Source organism: Ambystoma mexicanum, chromosome 9 (assembly GCF_040938575.1).
Source record: "Ambystoma mexicanum isolate Mex_15411 chromosome 9, UKY_AmexF1_1, whole genome shotgun sequence".
Classification (NCBI taxonomy): domain Eukaryota; kingdom Metazoa; phylum Chordata; class Amphibia; order Caudata; family Ambystomatidae; genus Ambystoma; species Ambystoma mexicanum.
In genome coordinates, this window is record NC_090931.1 from 388,029,388 (window position 1) to 388,049,737 (window position 20,350).

At 44.1% G+C, this 20,350-nt stretch overlaps 1 protein-coding gene across 1 annotated transcript in view; it reads left to right on the top strand.

The window, feature by feature from the left end:
- Positions 1–20,350, top strand: part of GUSB (glucuronidase beta) — a 579,332-nt gene that overhangs the window by 321,755 nt on the left and 237,227 nt on the right. Inside the window, exon 6 of the mRNA XM_069614870.1 lies at positions 18,926–19,078. Within this exon, the coding sequence (XP_069470971.1) occupies positions 18,926–19,078 (153 nt within the window). The remainder of the gene's footprint in view (positions 1–18,925; positions 19,079–20,350) is intronic.

Consider the following 20,350-nt stretch of genomic DNA (forward strand, 5'->3'; position numbering starts at 1 on the left):
ATAATTCCACGGTGGTAAGTACAGTTGCAACACAAACTAATCCCAGTTTCACTGCGCCAAGTATGGCAAAATAAAAATCGTGAGTCCAAGTGATTTGCATGAAAGAACAGCCTTTAAAGTCCAAGGTTTAGTACAAGCAACAGCCTATCACGTTTTTCGAGCCTTCCACGGCTCTTCATCTTAGGCTTAATAGGGATAGAGACTGAAATTTTAAGCTGAAGGGACAATGCCCAAAAAGTACTCTGAAGGCTTCGCAATTGCGGTTAAAACTGGTCAGCTGTTTAGACAGAATGAAGAAATTAATGCGCAAACTGGGACTTGTTTGCAATACAGGAAGTTTCAACCTGAAATGCGCTCAAATACAATGTCGTGTGAATACCCATTGCAACAATCTTTTCAGCTCCAGGCTCATGTGCTGGTGTTAGTCAAACCCAGATCCCTGTTGGGGAAACGCAGCGTTCTGCGTGGCAAGCAAAGCAATCTATAGAAACCTCAAATGGACTGTTTACGTGACCGACTAGACCATTCCAATCATCAGACCTGTCTACGATGACCCCATCTGCAGGACAGTTGCTGTCTATGAAAGTGGGCACTGAAAAAGCAGCTAGCTACAGCCCAAGTAAGTGAGAGGACGCTGATAAAGTCTTTGCGAACAGTATGGTCAAAACGCTAATCGGCAATGACCGGAGAAGCGCAATCAGGAAAAATAGGAAAGTCTGTATGCTCTCCAGAAAGGGACAAAAAAGTGGGGAAGAAGAAAAGGATGGAAACTACCACCCCCCCCGGTCCCCAACACAGGCCCATCTTGCCTATACTTGTCACTGAGTTGATGCCAGACCAGATCCTGGAGCACCAGGTTGATTTGGATTTGAAGAACAGCAGGGGTTTGCAGATCTGGATTTGAAGAACAGCAGGGGTTTGCATCGATATTCTCGGATTCAGATGATTCTGTAGCAGTGATGGACACTAACCCTTCACCCCACAAAAAGAAAAACAGAGACCGGTGACAACTGATTCTGACACTGCAAAGGCCCATACCTCAGATACCCACACCAAAGGCTAGGGATACACCCTTAAATGCTTGTGTCCATACAGGTACTATAATTGCTGCAGGCCCTAGACTCAGAACTGAACAGGTGCATGGCATTGCTACACCAGCCTCAACCCATGACATTACCACATGAACCTAAATCCATGCCATTACCATATGAACCCAGAAGGCACATACCCACCAAGAGCAAGATCCAGGTCACCAAGACGAAGGTCCTGGTCAACAAATAAATAGCATACTTGGTCACATCCTCTATTACCTTTGTGGAAGGAAGTGGGGGAATTGCCTCCAAGTGACTCAGACAGACCTAGATGTATCATCGTCCATCTCGCCCTGTGTCTGCGACTGAGAAAACCAAATGAGGACCTACCAGATGGCCCTCCAAGAAAGTCAGCACCAGATGAAGTGGGAGCATTTCACACCATGATAACCAGGGGCGTGCAACACATTTGGTCTAAACCCCATGGAAGAGAACTACTACTTTCTGTTTGATCATATGAACAAGCGAAGAAAGTCGGTGGTAGCCATCTCTATTTTAGAGCATGTGTGGGAAGAAGGCCTTTTTCTGATGAAGCAACCTTTCCCAGAACAGACGTTAAGGGCTGTCTTGAGAAAATGTTTACAGCACTGGACGCCACTCCTAAATGCCTTACTACCCAGCCCGGATTTCATGGTCTCAGCAGGGGCCAGAAGAAAGGCTAATACACAATTTACAACCTGCTCCACCCCACCAGACAGTGAGGGACGCAAGAGGGATGCTTTCGGCAAGAAATTCCTAGCCATAGGGGACGAGACAGTAAAGGTGGCAAACGCCCTGGCCATAATACCAAGATATGAAAGAGAAATGTGGCATTGTATGGCACCCTTACTAGAGCATTTTCCATAAGAGAAAGGAAGCCCTAGAAATGCTCTAGTAAGGGCAGGAGGCGTCCAATCACAATATTAACCAATGAAAGTCGATATAGCCGAGACAGGCGTCAAAGAAATATGCAATGCAACGGTGTTGAGGCGGCAAGGATTGCTCAGCTGCAGGGATTTTAGGCCAGAAGTAAATAGAAGGTACTACAAATGCCGTTCGAGGGCGAACCATTCTTTGGTCACAAGATTGACGAAGCTCCAAAAGCAATTGCAACTAACGCTGGCACTGCAAGATCGCAGTCGTACATCATCTGGACCAGTTAGCGCTTAATGAAAGAAAGTTCCTCAAGTCAACATTGGGAATCTCTCTGCCTACTGCCGAAGAGTTATTGTGCCTGAAAGCTAGCCTGACCCCTGCAATATTTAAACTGCAATATGCCCCGGCTAGGTTATGTTTATAAATTTAAGACAGTAAGGTGAAACATTTGAACAAGCTTATCCTCAAAGATTTTTTAAGCACGGACCAAGCATTGCATATACGATGGTTGAAGTTTGTAAAAAGGACCCTTTCCAATGTCTACATGGGACATTTATTTACCCAACCCGAGTTGGTTTAGAAGGACTGTAATTTAATGTTAAAGAAGACTTTGAAATTCAAGCAGAATTTTATTTTTGATCTGTCTGATAATGGTAAATCATCAGTTAAAGTGTATTTATCATATCAATACAGCTCAGAATCTAATAGGGAGAACTATTTATCCTTGTTGTCTAACAGTTATGCCAGAAAGCTAATCACAAAGTTAAGATTCCACCAATTGCCTCTGGCTCTTTATGCTCAGGTATGGAAGAATGATATAATTACGGCTTGCTCCTGTGATAATTTATTGTCGGAGTCCAGTATGCGTATGTTGTTTTTCTGCCCGCACTGTCGAATTGCTTATTTTTATCTTATACAAGCAACCGACCCCAGTGCCTGTGCAACCTTGGAAGGCTAAAGAACACTGGTTTGGACCAGGATGAGATTCATTCTAAACCTTCCAGCCATCACCTTTTGTTTGGTACTACCCAAATTGACCTTTTACAATTGACCTTTTGCACAATTGACCTAATTATAGTGGTCACCATTGACCTTCTGCACAATTGACCTTTATTTCTTTTATTTTTTTTTATTTTGTACGGTTTATACAAACCTTTAAAATATTTTACACACACGTTAACAAGACAACATGTAACATGCGTCATTTTATAGCATTTACATATTCCTCCCTTCCTCCTCCTCCCCCCATCGTCCAGTTTGCCCAATACTCCTTTTAGCCATTTCTTATTTCTTAAATGACATCAACCAGACTTAGGCGCTCTTCAATTGTTCTTAAAAACAGTGTCAGAGGAATTAACAATTTGAAGTCAGTTCCATTGAACATGTAACCCCACCATTCATCCGCATCCAAGGAGGGATGACTGTTACTCCAAGGGCCCAGGTGTAAAGTTCTTTCATTACGGAGGTTGGTGCAAAAAAGAACCAGATGCTTCAGTGTTTCCGGCTTGCTTGTACAAAATCTACAGATAAGGTTCATGTTATTGTTACCTTTCCACTTCTGTAGTCGCTCTTTAGTCTTGAATAAATTCATGCGAAATAACATGAAACGTCTACGTGCCTCAGGATCTGGGAAAAGAGTGATGTATCGTTGTTCCTTGCTAAAAGCGTGAGCCTTGGCTGGGACGTCTATCTTCAATTTTGCTGCCGCTCTTTGTGCACATGTTCTCTCCAAATCTGTATGCCATATTTTTGTTTTTACAGCGTTAGGATTTTCATGTAGGGTGAGGATCTTCATGTCAAATTCAGATAACAAGCTTTTGCATCTCTGCATCCACATGGACAGTAGGTTCTGGCCCTTTTCCGTTGCGCTATGGAGAATTTCAAACTGCGGAATATTCTCTTGTACCCTAGTCTTACGAAATAAGGATTGGCCTGAAGGGAAATGAGCGAAAGCTCATATCAGATGCAAGCCGTATTCGTTCCTCTTGGGAGTCCCAAAACTTTCGTCTAGAATTGATTCTCAAGTGAGGACCATAGTTTGTGTGTGCAGCCCCGCGCATTTTCGGACCCATAGGTCAATACTGGAACGACTTTCTGTTGATAAAACAATCCTAATGGTTCGCGAGAGAACTTCCCAAATTTATTTTTCATGATTACAGCTTGACTGGATAGTTGAACACATTTCCTCTTGGTGTCAGCTATCCAAGGACCATCATTGATACAATAACTTAGTATCATTCCTAAATATTTCACATTTTGCGAAGTCCTAAGTGGAATTCCACCCAAAGACCATCTGAACTTTTTGCTGTTTTCAAAGAGCCTCCTTGGAGATTCTTGACTATAAGAATTTCACTTTTGTTTGAGTTAATCAACAGCCGGTTGCTATCCACATAGCACTGAACAGCATCTAGTTTTCTTTGAAGGCCGATTGGCGTAAAGTCCATCACAACGAGATCATCTGCATAGAGTAACCAACTTATGTGTGATCCATTTATTTTCGGTGGAAAAGAACTTACTGCGTCTATTGAGTTTCCAATGTCCGATATAAACAAGCTAAAAATTGCTGCAGCAAGCGGGCAACCTTGCTTTACACTATTACCTGTAACTACTGCCGTTGAAAGTCTTCCAGCTTGATCCAAACGAATCTTAATCGATGTTTCCATGTGCAGCTCTTGGATTGCAGATACAAGATCTTCCGGGCAGCCCCATCGCCGCAGTTTTGCCCAAAGGAGAGCACGGTCGACAGTGTCGAAAGCGCTGAAAAAAATCTATAAACGCTAAATATACAGCAGTGTTGGTTTTTATGGCCTCCATCTTTGCCAGGTTCAATAGAAGTAAATTCAGAGAACAGCCCACTTGTTTGACAAAGCCTGCTTGTCTAGCATCAACGTGACCCGATCTAACCAGTTTTTGTTGAAGAGTGGTAGCATAAACTTTACTCAGGACATCTAACAAGGCCACCGGTCGATAGTTTTTCGGATTAGACCTGTCCCCTTTTTTGAAAATGGGCACAATGATCGCCGTTTTCCATGATTTGGGAGAGTTGCCTAAGTTATTTATTCTCTTGAATAAAACCATACATAACTCAGCCCAAATCTCAGGGTGTTGTTTTATTGTATAGTTCGCTAGGCCGGGAGCTCTTGAGTTTTTGGCCCCGTTTATTATATCCACAATCTCTTCTTTGCAATATGTAAGACTTCTCGGTGGGAATGTCAGTTTTTTCACGTCTCCCACCGATGTGGTCTCCCTGTAGAGTTCCTCAAAGTGGGACGTCCAAGCTGTTTCCGTCACAGAACATGTTTGCAACGACTTTTGCTGGGCCTGCATGTTATTTGTGATCCTCCAAAACTTTCTTGTGTTTTTGTTCTTTAGGATGGATAACATTGTCTCAGCATCATTTTGCAAAGTCATATGAACATGGGCCTTCAGCCAGTTCTTGTAAGACTGCTTAGCTGTTTTGATTTTCAACTTTCTAATGGTCGAGTCCAATGGTCGAGCCTGACGAATTGCCAGTCGAATCTCCCGTTTCTGTTTCTGAATTTCGGGATCGAACCAATGTTTTCGAACCGAATTTTGTTTTTTCAATCCTGTGTTTTTTAATCTTGAATTGAAACAAAAGCTGATCATATTCCAGTTCAGTACTGACCTGACAATATGCTGTTGATATCTGAGAGACCTCTTGTTCCTCAAGACGCAGTCTTACCCTGTTTGCCACTGCTAAGATAGTGTGTTGCCATTTCCGGGATTCATCCTTCGAAGCAGTAAGGAGTTTTGTTATTAACATGTTATGATCACTGTTGGTTTGAGTCTTAATCTCAAAAGATTTTATTCTGGCGTGCAGATCAGTCGATGCGAAGACATAATCGATTATTGATGCAGAATCGGCCCGCTGCCACGTCGGGGCAGGTGGCATATCCCCAATCGTATTTCCGTTCAACATTTGCATTTGTCTAATTTCCATCTCTTCAAGCCAGTCATTAGCGACCGCCTTTTCTTCGGTTGTCAATAAGAGATCCACGTGCAGGTCCCCGCATACAAGATGTTTGCCCCCATCTTCCCTTCAAAGACGGAATCCAGAATTTCAGCGATTTTCTCCATAAATTCACTTTTGCCTACTTTGTGATGGTTCCAGTAGACATGTAGAAGTGTTATTTCGTCGTCTGACTCGCACCCCGTATTCCGTTTTAAGATCGTTGTTTCCTGAATAAACGGAGAATGGTTGTGGGATGTTTTTACCCATGCATCCAAGCCCTACCATAAAACTGTGCGTTACTGGCATTGAAAACATCATGATGGCCAGAACTCCCCAGAGAGTGCACAGGGAAAACTTGAATAGGCTGCCACCCATTTTTGCCTATGTTGTGTGCACAGGAGGGCACTGCCTAAAACCACCATTGGGCTACACACACAGTAGCCTGAAACCATTGGGAATGGCAATGCTGATTGCCAAAAGCAACCCAGAACTGTGGGGAATTCATTTTCTTAATGCCAAAAATGGATGCAATACCGGTGCTCACCACTATCAGAAAGCCGGCGTTTTAAAACCACCAGACTTTTGTGTAAAACTGAACAGATGAACCCAAACCAGGCCAAGGAAAGACTTGCTAAGAGGTGGATACAATGTAAAACTATATTCTGAAATGACTTGAAGGAAGTAATTATTTAATGTATATATAAAAAATAGCTGCATGTAAGTTGGATTTGAATGTAGAAAACTGGGAACTAAAGTGACATTTAGCTGAATTCTGCCTGACAACTACCCCCGACAGGAGAAACCGGCTCAGCCACTCTTCCCAGGCCTAGCTGCATCCTGCTGCCCCTGCCAAAAGGAGATGGCACCTCTCTGATTGGGTTAGGGGAGGGGCACCTGCGGACTGCAGGAAGTTGAACAAAGCCCTGTCCTGGACTCAGGCAAATGTTATATTGGGGGGGCGGGGGGTCGTAAAATGGCTTCCTCTTGGGAGAAACTGGGAGGGGCAGTGCCTCTGCTAGCAAGCTGAGCTTGGGTGAAGTGGATAAACCAGTTATTCCACCATGTGATGTGGGAAGCCCCACCCCTTTTTGACCAGGGCATAATTTTAAAAAGATAGATAACTCATAGTGCGGATTGGTCAAAATTAAATAAATAATATCATTATTCTTGGGATTTTTCCGTGCACATTTTAAGAGGTGTTAGGACCCTGTGGTGTATTCTGGGGGGGTTGCTAGCGGAAAATAGGGTCTTACTCCAAATGTCTGCATGTTAAAAATCTGACACTTCATCAATTAATGTCCATCCTCCTTGCGCACATTTGTGTAATTTTTGGTAAATGTCCGATATTGGTAAACCGACCAAAAAGCGCAAAATGTTGTCATTTCTGAATCCCAGCTCGCAGGAACATGGGGCTTGAACAGAGACCTGTCTTAATTCATCTGTAATATGTACATGTAATGTCAACCACTTGTGTATCTGGGAAATATGTATTTGAATCAAATATAGATTTGTGGGCAAATTGACCAGGGGAGGATCCTCTGACCCATAAACAGACCTCATCATGATGACAATCCATTTCCTTCCCCCAATCATGGGAGAGGGGAGAATTGGGCCAATGACAAGTAGAGAGGGGCAGGCTCAGTGATGCCACGCACACACCCACTTTCTAAACACATAAAAGCAGACCGTGCAGGACAAGTAGGGACATTCACTTTCCACTTTCTTGCGGGACGCTTTGCCGGGAGACTCCAGACTTCAGATCCATAGAGACCAAAGTTCCAGAGAGACCAGAGATCCAGAGAGACCAGAACTGTGCAGTGCTGAGAGCAGAACCAGAGACCAGACCTCTGTGAGCAGAACCGCCAGAAGTCCCGTTCAACCTGTTGACCAGATCGGTGACGAAGTCATTCCTGTCCAAAAGATAGTGTGAGTACTCTAGGACTGTGCCAGACTAATCTCTTAGTTTAAAATAACCTAATTAAAACTATTTTAACCTATTTAGAACTACCTCATAGGAATTGTGTGTGTCATTCTGTCCTTTTTAAAGCTGAAAACTGTCACCTGTCATTTTGAACTTTTAAATTTCAAATCCGAAAAACTACCTTCACGAAATCGGACGTATCTCCGGAACCGTTTGTGCTAGGAGCGAGTTTTAACTGTCACCTTAAAGCTAAGATTCTAAGCTTTCCAACGAGCCGACGTCCAACTCCTTATACTGCCTCCGCAATCACGCTCGACGCACGCGATTAAATTTGCTGCAATTTGACATTTTGCACAATTTCAGCCACGTGTAAAAATCAGCAGCTCCTTGCTTTCCTTTGCTAAAATTCGTTTTAACCCGCTAGTTACTCATAGAGCATTGCTAAAGTGAGTGTCATGATGCCTACCCCCGGAGCATCAGGCCAGGCCCAGCACCACCGGAAGCAGGCATCATGCCCTCGGGTAAAAGCCCAGCGGCCCCTTATAGGGACTCTTTGGACTCAGTCCTGGCGCCTTTGGCGCCAGGCTCATGTTGGACATCAGTCCTGGGGCCATAGGCGCCAGGCTCATAAAGGGAGGTGTTTTGTGCACTTACCTGATGCAGACCATGCTGCACGCTTCAGGCCTCCCTGAGGCCTGAAAGGGACTATTTTTTCATAGGGACTATTTTTTCACTCGGGCGTGGCCAGGGAAGGATACATACCTGGGACTTCTTTGGAGGCTATTTAAGCCAGGCCCAGACAGCAGCTCATGCTTCGCGTTGTTCTGCTTCCTGCAGCTTAACGCTCACCGTGTCTGCTCCTGCTCCTGGACTACAGCCACGCCCGTCTTGAACCTGGAAGACCTGCAAGGAAGGAAGGAAGAGAAGAGAAAGGTGAAAGCCAAGGATTATTTCAAGCTTCTTACCTGCATCCGGAATCTTCTCGCCAGCATCCCTGAAGGAAGACTTCAATTTAAAAGCATCGCGTTGCTCGCTGCAGCGCCACGCTTCACTCACCTGTCCTGTCCTCGAGACATCTCCCGGCTCCATCGCGGCTGTCAGCATCGGACGCCACATCTCTGCACCTAGGGGAGAGAGGAAGAAACAAAAGGTGCGCAGAAGGACACACAGAAGGAAAGCCTGATTAACAGCCATAATACTTACCGGCTTTTCTTCCACATTTCGGGTCGGCGCCGCCCCGTTGGCAGGTACCGTACCCCGGCCCCTATGGGGAAAGGACTAGAGACATTTCAGAGGAATGATAAGGACATCTAGAGGGATCGCCCTCATTACTACTCACCTCGGCAGGTTAACCCCTCGACGTATCGCCTTCATTCTGCACCCGAAATAAAGGACAGATCACAGGTGAGAAAGACAGCATAAAGGGGGCCTCACTTGAACTTTGAACTTTCATACTTACGGCGCATCACTCAGGAAAGTCAAGTGGATTTTGCCAGCCCCATTCTGAAAACCAGTGAAGTAACTGGACGAACGCGCGCCCCTGCACCAGAAGCAGGATGGAGAGTTCAACCTTCCAAACCATAAGGTGAGCTTAAACCGGGTTTGGAGGAATAGAGAGGAACGGAGGGGGGAAGGGGGGAGCTAGCACACCATTCTGCAGACTGTTAATCCCCTTTCTCATCTGCAGAAGGATATTCCTACGGGACAAGGAAGCACGATTTGGAGGTCCTGTCCAATCGGTGTTCCGGGTCCTGCGCATCACGCTAGAAGAGGCCGCAGTAATCCAGACTAGATCAGCGCCCCCGTGGGAACCAGGTGGGCGTTACAGTGAGCCTGAACTAATATAAACTAGATATCACCCACCCTGAACCTCTAGAGGGAATTAAAAGCATTTTTAGCACATTTCTAACTTCATTGTCATCACATTCAAAGCATTTTGGGGCCTGTGTTTCAAACTTCTACCTGTTTTCCTCTAAGCTTGCTGGGGGGGAACTGAATTTCGTATTGTATTTGATTGCATTCCTGAGAACTGTGTGCTCCTCCTTCCATTTCTTACATTGCATGGGGGGGGGGTGAATTGCCAGAGAAAAAGTGATTATATTATCTTTTGCTAAAATCATATCAAGTTATTTTTGTACTGCATTTCATTCCTCATTGCTTTTCCCTTGAAACCATAAAAGTATTTTCGCTGCCTTATGCATCCTATACCAACTCCTCATTGATTGTAAAGAGGTGTGCTAGTGTCAGATTACCCATTGTTGATCAACATTATATTCATAAGTGTGATATAAATTATTAATTTATTATAAAAGTGTGATATATATATATATATATATATATATATATATATATATATATATATATTGTTTAATTTTTATTTTTCAAATAAACCTTTTAAATTTGCAAAACAAACCTACTTCTCAGCGGGGTCAGGGGGATTCTGAGAGAGGGGTGTTATACAAGGGTTCATCATCCAGATTATAACTTGCCATAAAAATATATAAATAAGGGCTTCCCTTGGGCATCCCAGACAAGGCACTGACTTAGTGGGATTGCTTGATTGGAGTTACTTACAGGGACTTTACAATCCCAAAGCCCGAGGCCCTACTTACCAATGTTAACAACACCGCCATTGGTCGCCCTTTTGCCAGTTTTATTGCTGTATTCATGGCCATTTAGAAATTAATCCCTAAAGGCATTTCAGTTAGCCATGTCTCCTGCAAACATGCGACAGTCAGACCCTCCAACCAGTTTGTATTGAAGAGATGTGTAAAACCTTGCGTGTTCCAGGAAGCCACTAGACACTCATGAAACTTGACTCTTCCTGGGATTATTGTCCGTTTTTTGTATTAAGCGAGGCGGCCAGCCAACCCCAATCATCATTCTCATTTCCTGTACTAAAACAGTTATGTATTTCAGCTACAGGCAGTTGAGGCCCTTGATTACCGCTGATGGTGATTCTGATCTCTGTTTTGGGTGCTTCCAATACACAAGTGTCCTTCATCGTCTTAGAGTTAGAATTTGGCACCTCTATTCTGTTGCCCTCACGTGGTAAATTCGGCCATTGGCCTCCAGCCTTCAGCTTTCCTTCAGTCATTTTAGTTTGTAAACGCTCTTTTTTATTCAAAGAGAGCAACACTACTCTGGCGCAGGCAGCTTAACGCTTCTCCATCGTCTCGTGGGATAGATGCATCATATTTTGGACTGAAAGAGTTCACTATGTAGACTTGAAATCCTAGTGAGAATAGCGCGACATTTGCCTCGATGATTGTATTTGCTATCAATGTAGAACCAACATGGAGAATTACTTTGTTGTTTCGTTCCTCGTTCGGAAATTCAACAATTTTTAGGTCTTTAGATGTGATGGCACGTAAGCTGGAAATCAAATCTAATAATCTAGTGATGTTGGCACGGTTTAAAATCAGCCTATCCTTCGAGTCGATCCTCTCGATCATCACCTTGAGACCTTGTTCCGTTCCGTTCTCTCTTTTGGCCATATCTCTGTGTCTCCCATGGGAGGCCGCTTGTGGGGCCAATTGAGTGGTGGTTGAAAAATCCTTTATTTTTCCTATAAAGGTTCTGTCCCCACCTGCCCCTGCTCTTCTATTGTCTTTGATATTTAAATTCTCTTCGCATTTCGTAGTGGTTTGGCAATTTTCACTTTCTCTTGTTTGTACGTCTTTTAGTCTATTACATAGGATAGCCCTTTTTTCATATAGAGTCACAAACGGTGGACTTCCTAAAATTTTATGGTCTACTTCTGGGTTTGCATGTTCATTAACAAGATGGCATGTTCTTAACCCCTTTGAAAACACCATCTGTGGAGCAGCGGCTTGTTCTAAATTTCGGATCCTCGGCCCTAGGCCTGTAGAGTTTTCCGTCTCAATTTCTGAAGGACGAACAATAGTTGAGTTCTTTTGTATGTCTACTGTCGTTTTATGATGGCTTTTCTCAGGTCCTTTTGGGACCTCCACTTCCTCCGTGTCGTCTACATATGACATATTCAGGAGCTCTTCAGGAATCTCGTCCATTGGTTTGACCGCCATTTCCTCTGAATGAGAAGAGACCACTTCCTTAGTCTGTTCTGGTGTGTGTACGTTTTCTTTCAATTTAGTTGCAATTAAATCTTTTGTCACTATTTGAACGAAATTTACATTTCTCAACAATTTTCTTACTCCTGTGTTTTTGTTAGTTCTTTTGCTCATTAGTTTCTTTGATTTTTTGATCATCTTTGCGGATTTAGTTTTAGGTTCACCTGGGGTCTTACAGTTTGAAGGAATGCTTCCGAAAATCGAGAATACATTTGACTTCTCTGCACTCTTGCTGGCAATTTGTGGTTCTTTTTCTTTACTGCTTTGCGGCACTGTGTTGGAAGTTGTTGGCCTTTGATGGACAAAACCCAACTTCATCATACAGGCCCTTGCCTGTTCGAAGGCAGTGTTGAAGGAGATATCCGCAATTTTCTTTTCACCCTCCGGTGTAATATTTAGTTCTTGTCCTCGTGTACTTAATGCAGCATCAACTGCATTCAAATCAGGTTGCCTAATTAGAGCCGGGTCTTTGCCATCAGTGAGGTCTATCCCCTGTGTCAAAACGGCTGACTCCCGTTCCTCCGACTCCAAAGAATTCTTCTCTGTTATAGTTGAGATTATATCATTACTAGCTCCAGTGATTGTTTGCTTTATTTCTGGGCACACCATTATAGGTATTATTGGGCTTCTTTGTCATGTGTTATTAGTTGAATTATTAGCGCAATGAGATCCTGTTTGAGTTAATCCTTCGTATTTAAATAGAGCTAGGGCTTCTCGTGCAACCTCGGCCAAGAGTTTTTTATCTAAGGAGTCATGTCTCTTTTGGTCACTTAAAGTTTTGAGTGAAGAGTCTAAACCTGTTAACCCTTCCTTGATGTTACCAGAGGATTGGTTGCATATTAAGTCCAAATGAGAAACTTTAGTATTCAATAGGGCCATCAGGGTTGTTAAATCCTTCACTGAATCATTCAGATTTTCATAAAGCTTCATAAAAGGGTCAATGGAAATCGCAAGTGAAGATATTATAGCGGCTTGTAGGTCTACTTTTAGGCCAGCTTCATTGCCCTCACTGTTCCTGGCACTAGAGTTCCGCTTCTTCACTTTCCTTTGCTTAGAAAGTCTTTGCCTCCTTATTTTGGGAAAAGGGCGTTCCATCAGGGTCGAATCGGATAAGTCGCAGTTGATTGATGAGTTTGTACAGCTACTCAGCTGTAAATTTTGTATATTCAGTGTATTACTTCTGGTTCAATCCGTTTCACAATCACAGCTCTCTTCTGTGAGCTCATTTGATTAAGTGACGAGTCCAGCAGCACGGCCCCACTTGTTCTCTCAGTGGGAACACATGAAGCCTGTTTTACACGTTTTTTACTGAACATTTGCCCAAATATCCTCGTTTGGCTCCATAATTTGGGTGTTCTGCCTTTTTTGGGCTATTTTTTGCCTTTTTGATGTTCCATCCTGCAAATTATTACCCTTTTTCAATTTTTCATTACATATTTTATTCATTGCGATCATATTGTGCAATATGTTGTTTACTACCACTATGGAGTCACGTCGCTCGTCATTTCTTGAATCCGCCAGCTCCTCTGTTAATATATTTTCCTGGCCGTCCGGTGTATTGCAGTCATTGGGCAGTCCTGTTGAGGAGCAAAATACTTCATCGTTAAGCTCCCCCAGGACAAAACTTGTGTAGCGAGCCTCGGGTCTTGCCTGTGAACTACTTACCAGAGGACCTGCAGCTGGTCCGTCACACGGGGGCGTGCCCCCCCTCACAGTTGTCCACTGTGACGCTCCAACTAGGTCGGCGTCACCAACCAAGCTCATTCCTATCGCGGGCGGAGGAACCCGCTCGCCCGAGCCCGTTGACACGCCTCCCTCGTCAAGCAGATGAGTCGCGTGATCATCAGAGGGCATGTAGTCCACGCAAACAGTCCCTCGTGTGCGGCTCCACTCGCAGCCCTCCACCAGCACTGCCCGCTCCGGCTTCTACCTCTCCCACAGACCCAGCAAAGCGCCCCGAATGAAACGCACACGGGTCCCCTCCACTTGCCTCCAGCGTGGGTCCCCGCCTACTCAGCACAGTGCACACGCCATCGCGGACCGGCGACGAATCGGGTAGGTGAACTCTCATATTGGGCTCAGTTCCATCAAAGTGAAAGAAAAGAGCTTTGTCGGGGTTCCCTCCCGCTCGTCATGCCCGCATCACCGGTATGCAGTCTGTATGGCGTGGGGTATGGCACAGAGACTGTTCGCAATTGGGTTTGCACAGGATAGGAGAATACTTCGAAGTATTTTCCATTACGGTCTTCTCTTCCAAGCTTAACATTTTTTGTTGATCATGCAAAGCATCTGTACAAGCCCCGCTTACAATGTGGGTGGTGATACCAGTAGTACCGGATTTTTTAATGATAATATTAACATTGTTCTCGCCCTCGTATGGTTCCTCAATCGTTGATGTGCATGTGAAAAAGCGACTTACTTTTCTTACACCAGGCACAGTTACATTGTTACTTGCCCCAACTTCCTCCTTACCACGTTTCCTCTGTGCACGAGTTCTTGATATAGGAGTGGACATTAGTTGACTGCGCTGCCGCCACTCGCCAAACAGCCTAACAGCAGGTTTCTCCAGCCCTTTCCCCACAGGGCTTACCTTTTATATTATTTTAGTTATTTTATATATGTATTGGGTTGGTTTTGGATTATAAATAATATAAGGGGATTGGGTGGGGGGTTGTGGGGGATTTTGGATTGGGTGGGAGGTTGCGGGGGGTTTCCGCCCGCATATATGTCGTAATTGACCTTCTAAATTGGTTCATTTCGCCCAAGGTCAATTGTGAAAAGGTCAATAAGTATACAACCCTTTTGTTTTGCTATAATCTCAGCCTCTGGCACAGCTCTGGGCAACCCTCCATCTAGGTGTCCAAACTCAATGAAGTCCACAGCCACGCTGTGAGCCTGGGCAAATTCGGGTTGTGATGCTATATGCGTGTTTGATTCTTTGACAACAGGTCCAGTGCCACCCTCAGGGACATCGGCTGGTCCCCTGAGCAGTTTGTGAGGTCAGAGCACCACCGTTCGTTAGCCTGCCAAGCCATTACAGAAAGGGGAAAGACCATGTGCAAATCAGGCTTGGTAGAACTGTGGACCTTGTCTTGTGAAAGCCAGTGGTGTGGGTTGCACACCCTTGGTCTAGCTAAGGAGCCATAGCAATGTACGTTAATGGTATCAGTGATATTGTAGTTTTCTTAGATTGAAAATAATACATAACTAGAGATTCTTGTTGTGACAAAACATATTGTTATATGTTATGTATTATCTTGAATGCCCCGTGCAGAGGCATTTTTCCAGTGTGTATGCACTCCTCACTTTGACATTTACCAGAATTACCAATAAACTATTGAGAATACTGAGCCGACCCATAGCGGTGCCCACTCACACATAGAATTTGTGGACAAATCAGGCTTGGTGCCACCCCAAAAGGGATAGTCCAGCCGGAATTCTAGGTCACATCCCTTCTGCATGAGACCACACGCATCCCCAGAAATGTTTCGGCTTCATCAGTGAGGAGTTGCTTGCGTCTCTAGGGCCAGCAGGCTCAGGAACCATGTCTGGACATACCCGTCCCACTCGGGTTGACTATAACAAAACAAAAGGTGATGAATTTACATCAATTAAGGGAAGTTTTGCATACAGCCTTCAAAGCATTTGACCTTTCTGATGGCTCCGATTTCTATGGCAACTGCCAAGGGAAGAGTCAATCGGAAGATTCATCGCCCTGTGAGGTAGGGACAATGTCCCCTTGTATTCCACTGATTCCTCATTGCAGGCTTTGCAAGCGGCCCATCCGACAATTCCCGGCTGACAGATTGGCACACACGTAGGGCAGCAGATGGGAGGCAGGATAATATTCCCAGCTGCTCTCCTTCTGCACTTAGACTGGTGGGAACCACTGCATAATGAAACACTGATTCAAGATGCATCCTTAACTGGGTGGGGGAGCCTAAATCATGTATACATAAAGGGCCACTGGATAGCAGAAGAAACAAAACCACATATCAACGTCCTTGAGCTGTCCGATGGGCCTCTTTCCTGTTGATCCTCAAAGGGAAGACTATACAACAACCATGCATAACGTACAGAAACGGAGAGGTGCCCAATCCAGGTAGTTGTCACAGGAGGCACAGGAACTGTGGCATTTGGCAATTCGCAACAGAGTACTCCTGCAGGCATTTCCAAAATACAGTGGCGGACAAGCTCAGCAGGACAGCTCGACAGTGTCATGAGTGCGTACTGCATGAAGTGGAGCTTGCAAGAGTGTTCCAACATTGGAATAGACCGCAGATAGATATGTTTGCCACCCAAGAGAACAGAAAACGCAAACTATTCACGAGTAGGCTTCCACAAAGAGATTTGCTAGGAGATGCATTCTCCTTCCTGTGAATGGGCTTATTTGCACACGCCTTATCTCTCCTCCTGTTGATATGGAGGGTAATAGAAGCAGTACAGAAGTATCATTGTCGTATAATTCTCCTATCTCCAGCATGGCCAACTGAGGCGTGCTGCTCAGACCTCATACACCGGTCAGGGGACCTGCCGATGTGCTTGGGGTGACACTGGACCTGTGGTCGAAGAGTCATGCACGCATATACCATCCTAGTAGCTATTACGTTCTCCAGCATTGGTATCTTTCTTAGATTCACATGGACACATGGCCATGCCCGATGAAGTCTACACCAGGCTAAAGTGGAGGTAAGCACAAGATGCCTGGTTAGAATTGGAACATGGCCTCCGGATCATAATACTCAACGTCGAATTGATGGGACCAAAAGCACCCAACACAGGTTGATGGGTTGTAAAACACACCTGTTTATTCTTTCCTGCAATATTGGAAGAATGTAACTGAATATTCCCCGTCGTTTTGGCTGGGACTCCCCGAAACATGTGTATCTATGAAAGATGCCAAAGCTGGAGAACTGCAGTTCCACGTAAGAAACGCACTCCTTCCTGTGTGGTTGGCCTCTAGAGGGGATAATTGACAGATCATGATGTTCCTCAATGTGAGCGTGCAGTTGGGAATTTCCGCCATGGCGCTGATGCTCCTGTGTCTTTTAGTAAAGCCGCAGTACCCATTTTCCGGAATAAATGAGTGTCCTTGAAGCTGGAAACCTATTCTGCATATCTTAGGAAACCAGTCCTCTTTGTTTTTCTGGGTACAAATAGTCCCTACTTTTGAAAATGCAGGTACTCCACTTAAACATCTAATTGCATAATTTGTTATCTAATCTCTTGGGTGCAAAGTTTGTGCCGAGGCGTAGCTGTGACAATACATTACTTTCTTGAGCAGTAGTGTTCATCGCATAGGAACAACAGGTCTGTGTATCTCAAACTGTGCTTATGGGCATTTGAAAGTGTTTATTCTTAATTAACATTCATTCTTTCAGTTATCATTTCAGATTTCAGTATTAAATGCGTGATGTAATGCCTTTTGACCTTGAGAATAAAATTGAGCATGTGGCCATCAGGGTCCTTGGATCATGGGGTCTGGCGTGGCCATGAACATTGGGGGTCAATGTGGTACTCATGTATGCCGGAACTAGTGTGGCCCCTGGGAGCATTGGCACCTGCAATATGGCATGTTGACTTCACACTGTATATTGATTGGCGTTTGTGGCCACATGCAGGCGTGCTCCCTGTGTTCCCGTTCCATCACTGTTGGATTTTTGCACACGCCTTTCTTCTGTCACTGGCTGTGGCGTTCTGTAAAAGAGGCGACTGATGAGATGAATGCGAGTGGCAATCTTTCTACGCCTCCATTTTGAGGTTTGTCGCCAGTGTATTCCTGATCATCACGCCACAGACTTCTTGTTGGACTCCAGCTGGGTCTTGTTTTTAAATGTTTTGCCCCTTTTGGAGACCAATTCCCACAAACATAAGGCTTCTCCGGGTTTATTGTCAAAGCTGGCAGGGTGGCTTCTGGACCCGTAGGGTAGTCGCAAAACCTAAATGTCCAGATCCTGGTAGTGCACATCCACACCTTCCTTGCAACAGATTCTGCACTTAGATAATGCTAGAAAAGGACAACATTCTATTATAAGCAACATAACAGACTGTTAACAGGGCATGTAGCATGCACTGGCGTGCGCTACAATTTAGCCAACTAGCACAGCATATGCATAAAAAAAAAAATGCAAATTCACATTGCAAAAGAGGGAAGGGAGCAACCCCACCTCCTCGAGGCATGTATATTCCACTGGATGACCTACATAAAGCAGCAATATGGTGTTCTGTGCATACCTACTGATGTTTGGACTTCCTAAGAAACCTTTTTTTTTACTCCCGATCACTCCCTGCGGTATACTCCTTTTGACCGATACAGGAGGTAAAATATAAAGTTACTTACCTGCACAGTGGTTTTGCAGGTTGATATTTTCTATAGATGCAGCACTTTCTAATCCAGATTATTGTGAGGTGAAGGTAGAACAATGTCCTTGATGATCTAGGGTTGTCCAATTCCAGGTCTTGAGGGCCTGAAACATGTCAGACTTTCGGGATACCCCTTATTAATATTCATGAGGGAATTTTGCATACAATGTTTTTAACTGTATGCACATTTTTTGTCATGAATTTGAATGAGGGATATCCAGAAAACCCTTCAGGATTCTGGCACTTGAGGCAAGGAGCTGGGCAACCCAGTAAGCAGCATTCCTGCCAACATTGTGGTTGCAGACACTTCTTTTTAGTCAATGATGTTTCGTTTTAACTTTGATTGCCTTTCTGGATCCAACCACTAGAAAGCACTAGTAGCATGAAACCAAGTGAATTGCAAGCGAGTGGCATACAAGTGTTACAGCTAGATGACACCAAATACTGTACTACTGATAAACGCCAACTTGTGATCTTTATCTCGACATACAGTTGTACGAATGGAATGGGCAGTCTGCTTGAGCACTCACAAGGTTATGTCTTCCTTAAATGTACGTCATGGTCTTATTAGTTGTCTTTGAACAAGATTCAGCTGTTTGCCTTACGTCATTCACTTTTGTTTATGGGGCAGGTTACAACAACGGCGAAAGCTGGCAGTACACTTTATGAAGATGTGTACGTACTTCCTGTTGGCATCCGCACTGTGAAGGTCTCTGGGAACCAGTTCCTCATCAATGAGAAGCCATTTTATTTCCATGGGGTCAACAAACATGAAGACGCAGACGTAAGTATGAGGCTCGGCAAGAGTATAGCAGTTTGGTGACTGTAAATTAGTGAAGCTTTCCACTCTGCAAGTCTCAGGTGCGGAAATGGGGGAGTAGAGGGAGATAGAACCTTTTTTCAGATTGTTAAATCTGAAAACTATCAGTAAACCTTTAACAAAAAAAAATGTAAGAAAGAAATTGTAGGGATAAACCATTATTTCCTCTTTAGCTAAAAAGTAAATAGCTCCCAGATAATTTAACTTTTTCAATTTCGTAGCGTACCACCACAGTACACCTCAGGAGCACATTTTATTTTCTTAAATTCCCCATCCTATTATTTGCACATGGGAAGTTGTGGGCTTTTAAAATATTTAACTGTTTAATGGTAAGGGCACGTGTAGCTTGGTCATCCTTTGAAGTACGTATTGTGAGTTGCAAGGTCTAGCAGCTTTTTTTATTCCTTTCAGTTGCACAAAACCTTGGCAAAACTTTTTGTATGGAAACTTGTATGGAAACAGCCCATGCCGTATTTTATTTTACACATTGAGCGATGCAGCTGGCACTAATTGTAATGTTTTCTTTCGCCACTTTTGAAGAGGAAAATGTCCAATGAGGCGAGTATACATTCTACCCCTTATGTCCCAAGGTGGTTTTAGATGTCAATTCTATGTCTTGAAAACAACCATCAAATAAATGTAGAATTTCACTGAATACTACTATAAATGTGAGTGTTACTTATAATGTGACAACACAGGAGGGCCACCTATACGTATGCATGTATGGCATGTATATAGTGGCAACCTAGCTGGAAAGCAGCAAAGCACTATACAAAAAGGGGGAGAATACAGAGAAACTGTGGAGAGCAGGAAGAGTAATCAATGGGCAACGTCACCTGACTGAGACAGCTTAGTTTTGCAGCTGTTGGTACTTGCTAGAGTAGCGGCAGATGGTCTGGTGATGGGCGATGGTAATGTGGGACATTTTATTTATTGGAGTAGATTTAAAAAACTGCTTGTTCAGGAAGAATCTGTTTGGTAATTACAAGCAGGAATGTGTCGTTTTTAAAAGTGCTGCCTGAAGAAGGGCTGTAGGGTTTCTGCCAGCAACGCTGCATGTTTGCGAATAGGAGGACATTTGTAGCTATTTAGTGTCCAACCTTCCCTGACTTTTTCAGGTTTGGCTAGAAGATTCATTAGCCCCTTCATGCAGTAACGGTGAAGTAATAAGAAGGGGCTCATAGTAACCAGGACTAGTACAACATATTCAATTAAGTGTAAGGGCGTCGAAGGAAG